Here is a 12364-nt window from a genome sequence, read left to right on the forward strand (position 1 = left end):
GTTGAGCCCGATAAATCTCTCAACTATATAAACCTAAAAAGAGGCAACTGAACCCTCTCTCCCTTTTGGGTATCCGATGATACTATTGGATTTTTTAGTGGCATTATGTCTGCCAAAAACGTTTCAAGAAACATGTTTATCAAACACCAAAAAATCAGTTTTTATTTCTGAAAACGTGAAAAGCCGTTTCTTTGTTTCTATTTTTTAGACACAGAAACAGTAGAAACGTTATCAAACGGTGCCTTAGTTTTTAACATGTGTGTGCTGTGGCCATCTGGAATATGACTTAGTATAGTTCATCTCATGGTACGTGAAAGCTTCACATATAATTTTATGACAATACGTGTTCTTTTGTTTTTACAAATACCCCTTAATGCTGCCATTAGAGTGTTGAGAAAGGCATTTGTGAAAGAGTCGGTAGGCTTTAGGTAAAGGTAGCTGATCAGATACCAGACCCACCCACCCATGTCTAGCAAGATAACATACTCTGTGTCACCCACACCCTGTGTGTGTCGTGTGACACAGGAAGATCCTTTTGTATTTAGACACTATAGACTACCGTAAATGTTTCACTACTCTTTGGGCCATGGGCCTATCACTAGGATTTGGGCCTCCCTGAGATTGGGTTAGGGTACTTAAATTTGTCAAAGTCAGCCTAGTCATTATAGCTTGCTGGACTTTCTGCATTTTGGATCCGTGCAGCTGGGCCTCTTGTATCCTGACTCTAGGCACTTTTTTTTTTTTGGGGGGGGGGGGAGTGGGGGGTGGGTGTGGTGGGGGGTTTAAACTCTAGACACTTTTCATGTAATAGAAAACCTCTAAAATTTTCATAATATAAAGAACTCCTAAATGCTCATAAAATTGATTATGTAGTAAAACTGCAAATGACCCACGATCATGTTCTATGGCATTTGTGATTTTGTGTGTCCTTCTCGAATAGTGTCAAATGACTCATTCAAGATGAATGCCAAGGTTGCCGCTTGGGGTGATCTTGAAATTGAATCCGAAAATATGGTTTCAAAATCATATAGATTTCAATGCTTATTTACTTTACCGAAAAAATGCTTGTTTACTTGGCGTAGAGGACTTTAGCAATGATAATGGAAATTTTGAGGCAAACATCCCTATTTAAAATGGAATAAGACTCTACATGATTGCGTGGCCCTTACACTAGACATATGGTGGGGTGAAATAAGCGCCTAACCCCATGAAAGCCTAAAGTTTTATCCATGTTGATATTTTAATGTGCATTTTCATTGGCCCTGCATTAGCACAAGGGCCATGTTCCTTGACAAAAAACTCTCTTTCTTCCCTGAAAGTAGTGAATAGTACTAAACACCCCGTGTGAGTGACCCAAGGTGTGTCTAGTGGAAGTTGAATTTAGGACGTTCGAGTTTACGACTCGTACCAAGTTCGTCGCTCATCAACTATGCTACCCCATTTGGGTTAGGACTTGTACAACTCATAATTAATATTTTCTTATGAATCTACTAATAAAAAACTTAAGAAATGCATATAGGTAGATAGGCATAAATATAATAATTTATTTTAGGGTGATTGATAATTATACACAGCATTGCTTGTACTGAAAACCACAATCTATATATAGTGCCGCAGCTCAAGGAACATACTTGGGTCAACCGAAGGAACAACTAGCACAAGTTTGAAATACACTGAAACAACGGAAAGAATAAGCAGAGCCAAGAAACCAAACTGCAATCAAACAAGGTAAAAAGATGCCATCATCTCTGTAGAATACTTATCAGAACTTGAGGCCATAACCATAGAACTTCTCTTCTGTTATCTGGTCAATTCGTTCAATTATATCAGATGTCAAATAGTTTGCCCAGTCACCAACCGTACCTTTCCTAAAGTAAATCTCATGTCCAAGGGAAAATAATCCTCTATTTTTCTCATCTCTATTTTTCCTTGTTTTGCTATCTACAGAACACGACACGTGAACAATTTTTAGACCAACGCACCGGATGTAATAATCCTCACCCAACCTTGACCGTTGGATCCTTTGTTGTCCACGTGTCGTGTTCTGCAGGTAGCAAAAAAAAAAGGAAAAACAGGGATGAGAAAAACAGAGGATTTTAATCCATGTCCAAGGCCATGTGGGGCTATCCTCGTCTTGTTCACCTCAAGACTAGTCAAATTCTCAAAGCTGGACAACCTCAAGATCTTATCAACCAACCCTTGTTCATTTTCTTCCTCAGAAGTGAAAGGGAACCCCACAAACTGAGCTACCCTTTTCAAAACAATACCGGGGTCTGCTTGTAACTCTTCGTACTTGATGAACAACACTTGTTGAGGCCTTTCCAAACTAGCCCTCAAATACACCAACACATGATCCCAGAAAGGCCCAAAATGGGAAACCCCCTTACAGAACCTCTCAAAGGCTTCCATGGCAGTCAAAGGTGGCTTTGAGACCGTGGCTCTGATCTTGTTTGTGAAATGCCACATGGAAACAAACACATCTTTCAGATTCCGACAAACGTAAACTATCCGGCTGCAAGAATCAATCATGGTTTGTGGCAGCGACGTGAAAGGTATGTGAGTTGCAAAGAGCCTGGGAGAGGAAAGCAATTCAAGGTCAGGCAATCTGCTTTGGAAAAACCTTGACTCTAGAAATTGCACCAGATTGTGGGGGTTGTCGATGAGCAAGGGATGGTTTTTGTACGTGGGGGAGTACATACTGCGGGTAACAGTGGCAAAGAGAAGGGATTTGATCCATACAGTGCCTGATTTTGGGGTGGATGCAATGATAATGTCGCTAGAGCGAGCCTTGAAGTGTTCTTGGACTGCGAGTACTCCTGGGCAATATATATCTGCATACCAGAAGCCCTGGTAATGAACGATGTGATTCTCAGATGCCCAACCTTCTCCTTTTGGAAGGTTTGAAATGAGGTTATTGTACCTCCGGTAGGAACTCTCATTTTCTTCCTCTTCTTCTCTAGTTTTGCTCACAAAGCAATTTTATATGAAGTATAGCCTGCCATTGTTGGTGTAAGGTTTTCAATTTTTTCAAGGGTGTGTGCCCAACTGGTGGTCTCTATCACCATAACCATTTGGGAGTGCAAGGGTTGTCGCTTTTATAGTTAGGCATTAAGTCCTAGACTGGAAAGAAAGAGCTTTTGGGACGTTATGGCAAATTTCGATCCCCACACCCATGGATAGTGTGAGAAGTTATTAAAGGGTTCAACACGTGGGAGAGGATCCGGGCCTGTTATGATTCTTTCTATACTGGCAGTGACCAAAACCTCATGCACTCGGGGTTCTTTTTTAAATGAGCACGATATTTGTGCTTAGGCACCCAAACATGTTTTGTGTGTGTGTGTTGAAGAGAGAGAGAGGGGGGGGGGGGTGTGACTTGTGAGTTATCAAGCCCCATTAGTGTCATTTTCCTTTTTGGTAAAGCTCCATTATTGTGTCTACACTTACTCACATGGATCGTGCAACATTAAAGCTTATCTTGGAAAACCATCAAGCCTAATTTTTTCGAATTTGGATTTTAGGTTCACATACATGAACAATATTATAAGTTCTTGATTCGTAAATTTATAATCTATTAATTGAAGAGAGAGAAAAAAGATTCCAAATCCATTGACTAGGGACATGAAATTGATCGTACCATCTTTTTTTTTTTTAGAACTTTTCCACACTACCTACAAGCCCAAATTAAAAAGAGGAAGAGGGGTCTATCAAACAACAACCAAATATTTTGTCATTTTGGTTTATAAAAAGCAATAATTAAATCAACCCACTAATAATAAAAAGATTATATATTATTACTAGCACATTAAGCAAGTTCCAACATCTTTATTGTTGCCGGTTGCAAGAGATGTTTCACGAACTTGAGTTCTATGCTTGGCGATGATCCTATTCATGAACTGGTCTACTTTGGGGACGAGTTTGGAGCATCTGAGCTGGATGTTTAGAGGGTAGTTCTCGTAAGAGGAGCAGGTAGAGGACGAAGTAGGCAAAATTATTTGGCTGTTCGAATCACAGGTTGTCGGTGCCAAATTCCTTTGATTCAACTATGTAGTTTCATTGGTGGGGAAAACATTGAAGCAAGGTTTGCTCACACTTCATCGAAGATGAGAAGTTCAGAGGTAGAAGATGAACATTGAGATGATAGATTCGTTCTTTCATAGAGAAGTTTAGACATATCTTCCCTCTTGTTATAATTAAATGGTATAAAGGTAATCTCACACCTATTAAGGGCATTTTGCTATTGAAGGATTTTAGTGATACGTGATGTGTCATCAGCCCCTTTTAAATGTAAGAATGGTTTGTGTAACTTTTGATAACACAAATGTAAAAAATGTAACCAGGCCTTAATTAGTTCAGAAGGGGTGTAATTTTTCCTATTTATGATATTCTACCGTGGTTCTATTGATATGCATGTGGTCACACTTTGTACTAATTCTACATCAACAGTCTGGCCTTTCCATTTGGTCTCGAATGGTCTAAGTCAAGCACTTTCGATCTAATTGTATCGGGGATGAACTTCTAGCTAAGGATGTGAATTTGAAACTGAAACAATTTATTGAAACCGAATCGAGCTGTTTACATCGAAACTGCAAAACCGTTTAATAAATGGTTCGGTTATGGTTTCAAGTTTCAGGTTGATTAGCTAAACGGATTGAAACCGAACCGAGCTATTTAACCCGTGGTTTTAAACCGAATTGAAACCGTGAAAACCAAACCATTTAAACCGTCAAAATCGATCCGATTAACCAGTTTAAAGATTAAATATGGTGGTTGCAAAATATCATTAGTATCTCATTTGATTCAAAGATTGAGTATTGCAAGCCTGCAATTAATTCTAGGGGTAGCTTGCTCATTATTTGGAATGCCGATTAAATTAATTCAACGCACTAAATAGAATGTATACTGATAAAAATGCAATTTTTGCTTATACCATGGCATATTAAATATATATTTTCTAATATTATAACATTATTTTGGGACGGTGGAGAGAAGAAGAAAATCCCTACTGTAAGCATTACTTACTGACTTGTTAGATGCACCTGAGACTATTTTCTATTAAAATATTTTATTTTGCTTAGTTGTTTGATTGTTTTAACAAAACATAATGGTTTGCATTTCATATTTTCAAGATTGAATCGTTTATCACCAAAAGCAATTTTTAGTAAACATGTGAATAAACTTGCAAACCGATTGCTAACCGTTTAGAAACCGTACGGAATAAATCGAAACCGTTTAAAACCGTGAAATCGAAACTGATATGGCCAAATCAACTTCCCAGTAGGGTAAGGACACGTGTCACCCACCTGACAGAGGCTGCAAAGACTCTACCACGTTAATCGCGTGAAGGGAATATCCCCACAAAGGGGGATAGGACGTATCCGAGTAGAACTCTATAAGGAAAGAAGGTAGACCCGAGGAGGACTCCTCCAAGGGAAGGGAAACCCAAACCCTAAAAGCTATATAAGAGGGCCCGAGAAGAAGGAAAAAGGTAAGCATTACTACCCACACCATTACTCCTATAACAAAAACTGTGCGATTGATCCCTAACTTGAGTGTCAGAGGACTAACCCCGGACAAAGCTCCGAGCCTCTGCCGTCTGTGCTTGTGCAGGATTAGCTCATACGGAATTTCGGCAGCAACAGATTGGCACCGTCTGTGGGAATGACAGTAATGGTGGGGAGAACCTACAATCGTAAGAAGACGAGAGCAGCATCGAACATAAACATGGGGGAGGAGGAACCTTCAGGAGGGCTCCCTCCCTCGACGAAAAATGGACGAGAAAGGCTAAACGACGATCGGGAAGGTTCTGTGAGGTACCAGCGTTCGGTCGGATATTCGGTGCGCGGAGATAGTAATCCTCCGCCCCCTCTTGAAGCGCAGGAATATGTGACAAGAGAGCAGTTCGAAGCCCTCCAGGACAAATATGACCGAATGGCCGAGGCAATGAAGGAGGTCTCCAAAGCTGTCTCTCAGAAGACCGGCGGAGCACCACAAGGCCCCCTCATCCAGCCCGTGAGAGCTCGAGACGAGGACCGGAGCAGTACGGGATCAATAAGGTCTGGTTGTAATCCTCGAAACCAAGCAACGGGGGAAAGTCCCGCACCCAGGGGAAGGACGCAGCGTGCCGCCGGAGACCGATATAAGGAACCACAACAAGGAGACGAACAAAGACACGAGGACTCGGGGTTGAAGCAGATGATCCTGGACCTGAAAGATGAGATCAAGAAGGTGGCAGAAAATCAGACGGGAGCTCGTGAGCTAGACCTCACTAATGACACGGCTCTAGTTGATGAGGTCATGAGGGACCTGCTCCCGATCAGCTTTCGCCTGCCAAAGTACGACACCTACGACGGGTCTGGGGACCCCGTCGATCATCTGGAAGGCTTCAAGGTGGTCATGCAGTTCCATCGAGTCTCGAAAAACATCATGTGTCGCACCCTGCCATTGACGTTTAGAGGAGCGGCAAGGCTATGGTACAACCGTCTGCCGACGAAGTCGATCCATAGCTTCAGCGATCTAAGCTACTTCTTCATAAAGGGATTCTCCAGTAGCCAACCCCTTCAGAAGACTATGTTGAATTTGACCAATGTCAAGTAACATGAAGGAGAATCACTACGGAACTACATGAAGCGCTTCCAACAAGAGAAGATCACGATCAGAGGTCTGGACCCGAAAGAAGAGTTCACAGCCCTGCTGGGAGGCATCAAGGATAAGGAGCTGAAAAGGTCTTTGGCGAAGCATACACCGAGGAACCTGAACGAGCTGAGAGCCCGGTGCGATAAGTACATCCAGATGAAAGAAACTCTTCAAGCCGATGACGAAGCCGAAAGGAAGATGGGAAGAAAAAGGATCTCAAGGGGCGACGACAAACCCTCCGAAGAAGGCAAAAGACGAAAGTCTGAGCACGGTCGGGCACCTAGTCCACCGAGGAAGTTTGAGAAATACGCGCCCTTGAACCGGAGACGAACGGATGTACTGATGTAGATAAAGGACTCCCCGGATGCCAGGGCCATGAAGTGGCCAGGGAAGATGGGACGGCACCCCGAGAGATGCAATATGGATAGATATTGCCACTTCCACAGAGACCACGGCCACGACACCGAAGATTGTTGGCACCTCAAGGGGGAGATAGAAGGAATGATCCAAAGAGGATATTTAGGCCGATTCGTAAACCGCGAAAAGGATGATGCCCAAGATGGTAATGACCGTAGGGATAACTGTCGGAGAGATGGCAGAGGCCGCTATGAAAGAAGGGGGCCTGCCCGCAGAGGCAATCAGGAACGGCGAAGGGACCAGACACCCGAGGAAGCTAACCATCGCCTTCGAGATGAGAATAAGAGCCTAACTAGAGTTATAACGACCATTTGTGGAGGCCTAGCCACTGGAGAAAGTTTAGTCTCGGCCAGGAAAGCAAAAGCTTATGCGAGAAGCATGCATGTGGCTGAATGGTTGAACAAGAAGGCGAGGACGGGGACGGTTATTCCCTTCTCAGACGACGATCTGGAAGGGGTGCAAACCCCGCATGACGATGCCTTGGTAGTCACCATGACCATAGCGGATTGCAGAGTGAAGAGGATCTTAGTGGATAACGGCAGTTCAGCTGATATCCTGTTCCTAGAAGCTTTCCAGAAGATGGGCATGGACGAGAGAAAGTTGAAGAAAGTCGAGCACCCATTGTAGGGATTCTCCGGCGTCCCAGTAAAAGTGGAAGGATCGATTGAGTTGCCAGTAAGAGCCGGCACCGGAGATCGCCAAGTAACAGTCATGATCAACTTCCTGGTAGTAGGCATTACCTCGGCATACAACGCCATACTAGGGAGGGTTGGTTTGAACCTGCTAAAGGCCATCGTCTCCACCCCCCATCTCAAGATGAAATTCTCAACCAAGAACGGTGTCAGGGAATGTCGAGGCGATCAGGAGGCATCCCGGAGGTGCTACGCCACTACCTTGTGGGGAAGAGAAAAGGCGGGTGAGGCGCTCCCAATAGAAGATCTACGCGATGATGCCAGTTATCAACGGGGGGAGCCGACTGAGGATCTGGTACAAGTCGAGGCCGAAGAGGGGGATAGCGCTCGGCAATTTCAGATCGGGGCTACAATGCCAAGGCAACAACAAGAGAAACTCGTCTCATTCCTTCGAAACAACTCTGACGTCTTCGCCTGGTCGGCTTCAGACATGCCTGGAATAGACCGAGGGGTAATAGAGCATCATCTGAATGTTAACTCGACAAAGAAGCCGGTGCAATAGAAGAAAAGGACCTTCGCCCCCGAAAGGCAGTAGAAAATAGACGAAGAGGTAGAGAAGTTGATGAAGGCCCAATTCATCCGCGAGATCCAATACCCGGAGTGGATATCCAACGTGGTGATGGTCCCGAAGGCAAACAGAAAGTGGAGGATTTGCATCGACTTCACCGACCTAAACAAGGCCTGCCTGAAGGACGCATACCCCCTGCCGAAGATAGACCTCCTCATTGATGCCATGGCAGGGTACGAGGCACTGAGCTTCATGGATGCGTACTCGGGGTACAACAAAATCAAGATGTCAGAGGTTGATGTCTCGAAAACATCCTTCGTGACCGAGGGGGGACTGTACTGCTATGAAGTCAATGCCCTTCGGGCTGAAAAACGCAAGGGCCACCTATCAAAGGTTAGGGAATAAAATCTTCAAGGGGATGATCAGCAAAACCATGGAGGTGTACGTGAACGATATGCTCGTAAAAAGCCTGAAGGCAGAACGACACATTCAAGACTTAGAAGAGGCATTCCAGGTGCTGAGGCGGTACGGCATGAAGCTGAACCCAACAAAGTGTGCATTCGGAGTAGCCTCGGGAAAGTTCCTCGGCTTCATTGTCTCGGAGAGAGGAATTGAAGCCAACCCGGTGAAAATACAAGCCATTCGGGATATGAGATCACCCTAGAATGTGAAGCAAGTCCAGGAGCCAACCGGTCGGGTCGCCGCCCTCGGGCGATTCATGTCTAGGTCGGCTGACAGGTGCCTGCCCTTCTTCAAAGCACTGAAGGGGACCAAAAAGTTTGAATGGACGGAGGAGTGCAAAAAGTCCTTTGAACAACTGAAGGAGTACCTGGCCGCACCCCCACTGCTGAAGAAGCCAAACACCAGGGATACCTTGTAGTTGTACCTTGCTGTATCGGCAGAGGCGGTAAGCGCAGTACTGACGAAGGAAGAAGGGAGGCAACAACGGCCAATATACTACGTCAGCCGAACCCTGCTAGATGCCGAAACAAGATACAAAAAGACGGAGAAAGTGGCGTATGCCCTGATAACAACGGCAAGAAAGCTGAGGCCCTATTTTCAATCACATACGGTATGTGTACTCACGGACCAGCCCCTGAAGAAGATACTGCAGCGGCCGAATATGTCCGGTTGCCTGATAAACTGGGCCATAGAGTTGGGAGAATTCGACATCCAGTATAAACCGAGAACCGCAATTAAAGCACAAGCCCTCATAGATTTCATCGCTGAGATGACACTCCCTGATGATCCCCAAGAGTTTACCGAGGACCGAGGAGAAAAGGCTTGGACATTGTACGTGGATGGTGCTTCCAACAGTGCAGGAAGCGGTGCAGGAATCATATTGGTCAGCCCCGAGGGTTTCAAGATAGAATACGCCCTACGGTTCAACTTTGGTGCCTCCAACAATAAAGCCGGATACGAAGCGTTAATAGCCAGAATTAATCTGGCTCGGGCTTTGATGGTATAGGAGCTGGTGGTGCATAGTGACTCACAGCTCGTGGTACGACAGGTGAATGGAGACTACGAAGCCAAGGAACAAAGGATGGCTGGGTACTTGAAGATAGTGCGAGAAAGAATAACAGCCTTCAAGGATTTTGAGATAAGGCAAGTGCCACGGGAAGAGAATGCTAGTGTTGATGCATTATCGTAATTGGCCACCTCCGACTTCACTGACCTCGGGCGATCGGTGTATTTCGAAGTGCTACCACAGCCAAGTACCGAAAAACCCCGAGAGGTATTACCTGTAGGCGAACACGGCCATAGCTGGATGGATGCCATAACCGAATACCTCAAGAAAGGAAAGCTCCCAGAGAATAGGGACGAGGCAAGGAAAGTACGAATGATGTCAGCACGCTTCCTTCTGAAGGACGAGACACTGTACAAAATAGGGTCCACCATGCCGTACCTCAAGTGTCTGGACCCTGCCGAAGGCGAGTACGCACTCCGAGAAGTGCATGAAGGGAGATGTAGCCAACACCTGGGAGCCCGGCCCTTGGCACATAAAGTGCTAAGGCAGGGTCTGTACTGGCCGACAATGAGGAAGGACGCAGAATCATTAGTCAAGAAGTGCGTCAAGTGCCAGATGTTCTCCCCCATTCCCAGGCTACACTCTACCGAGCTCTCAGCTCTATCGAGCCCAATACCATTCGTCATGTGGGGAATCGACATCCTAGGCCCATTCCCCCTGGCCACGAGACAAAGGAAATTTGTCGTGGTGGCGGTAGACTACTTCACGAAATGGGCAGAAGCCGAAGCACTAGCTACGATAACCGAAAAGAACATAAGGGACTTCTTCCAAAGGGCGGTAGTCTATAGATTTGGAATCCCTCGGATTGTGGTAACGGACAATGGAACTCAATTCGCCAATCCGACCTTCGGCTTGTTCTGTGATGCCCTTGGCATTGACCACAGGAAAACCTCTGTCGGTTATCCACCGACCAACGGGCAGACAGAGGTAACCAACCGTACACTGCTTCAAGGAATAAAGAAGAGACTGGATGACACCAAAGGACTATGGGCAGACAAGTTGCACCACATCCTTTGGCTTACCGCACTACTGAGAAATCGGCCACCGGAGAAACACCCTTCATTTTAACATACGGCACTGAAGCTGTACTTCCAATGGAGATAGGGGCCATTACCCATCGGATTCAGTACTACAATGAAGAGGAAAACGATGGAGGGCTCTGAGCGAATTTAGACCTCTTGGCCGAAATCAGAAACACTTCGCAAGAAAGGATGGCCACTTACCAACAGAGGGTTGCGAGGTACTACAACACCAAAGTTCGAAAAAACGAGTTCAAAGTGGGTGACCTCGTCCTCAGAAGGGCTGAAGTATCAGACCCGAGACATCAAGGGAAGCTAGATCCAAATTGGGAAGGTCCCTACAGAGTCTCAAGGGTAATACGACTAGGGTCCTATCACCTGGAGACTACGGGGGGGAGAAAGGGTACCCCGATCGTGGAACTCTCAGAACTTAAGAAAATTCTATCAGTAGTGAAGTAGCAAGCATGGAGAAAGGGTACCCCGATCGTGGAACTCTCAGAACTTAAGAAAATTCTATTAGTAGTGAAGTAGCAAGCACACTTGTTTTTTGTAATTTTTGCAATTTTTGCTCTTATGCACTTTAAGTTGTAATTCCTCATCCTAAACTCTGGAGGATCTTATTTATGGAAAATACGAAAGCTGGTTTACGGCAATTGAGAGGAATTCTCCTGTTTGGTGACCTTAACTCTACTGAATGGATACAACCGAAGGTCTTCACCTCGGTCGGGTGCACAGGCGAAGGCCGAGCCGAAGTGACCGAAGGTCCTCACCTCGGTCGGGGGCTTAGGCAAAGGTCGATCCGATCTGACCGAAGGTCCTCACCTCGGTCAGGAGTTCAGGCCAAGGCCGAACGGACCTGACCGAAGGTCCTCACCTCGGTTGGGAGTTCAGGCCAAGGCCGAACGGACCTGACCGAAGGTCCTCACCTCGGTTGGGAGTCTCGGCAAAAGCCGAACGGACCTGACCGAAGGTCCTCACCTCGGTTGGGAGTTCAGGCCAAGGCCAAATAGACCTGACCGAAGTTCCTTGCCTCGGTTGGGAGTTTAAGCCAAGGCCGAATGGACCTGCCCGAAGGTCCTCACCTCGGTTGGGAGTTTAGGCCAAGGCCGAACAGACCTAACCGAAGGTCCTTACCTCGGTCAGGAGTCTCAGGCAAAAGCCGAACGGACCTGACCGAAGGTCCTTGACCTCGGTTGGGTGTCGGCCAAAGCCGAATGGACCTGACCGAAGGTCCTACCTCGGTTGGGAGTTCGGCCAAAGCCGAACGGACCTGACCGAAGGTTCTTACCTCGGTTGGGAGTTCGGCCAAAGCCGAACGGACCTAACTGAAGGTCCTCACCTCGGCTGGGAGTTCAGCCAAGGCCGAACGGATCTGACCGAAGGTCCTCACCTCGGATGGGGGGATCGGACAAGCCCGAGCCGAACTGACCAAAGGTCCTTACCTCGGTTGGGGGCTCGGGCATGGCCGAGCCGAACTGACCGAAGGTTTTCACGTCGGCTAACCCAAGGTCTCGGTCGCAAGCAGAACTAAAGCCGAATCGAAGGAATGAGGCCGAAGGGACGCAAA

At 46.2% G+C, this 12364-nt stretch overlaps 1 protein-coding gene across 1 annotated transcript; it reads right to left on the reverse strand.

The window, feature by feature from the left end:
• Nucleotides 1-1524: 1524 nt before the first annotated feature.
• LOC122084877 (cytosolic sulfotransferase 7-like) lies at nt 1525-4171 on the reverse strand. Its single transcript, XM_042653299.1, has 3 exons — nt 4089-4171; nt 2106-2956; nt 1525-1884 (listed from the first exon to the last, which is right to left on the reverse strand). Exons 1-3 carry the CDS (start codon nt 4169-4171, stop codon nt 1763-1765), a joined length of 1056 nt encoding a protein of 351 aa, XP_042509233.1. The 3' UTR covers nt 1525-1762.
• Between the last annotated feature and the right edge of the window lie 8193 nt (nt 4172-12364).

The sequence above is a fragment of the Macadamia integrifolia genome, chromosome 7 (assembly GCF_013358625.1).
Source record: "Macadamia integrifolia cultivar HAES 741 chromosome 7, SCU_Mint_v3, whole genome shotgun sequence".
Lineage (NCBI taxonomy): Eukaryota > Viridiplantae > Streptophyta > Magnoliopsida > Proteales > Proteaceae > Macadamia > Macadamia integrifolia.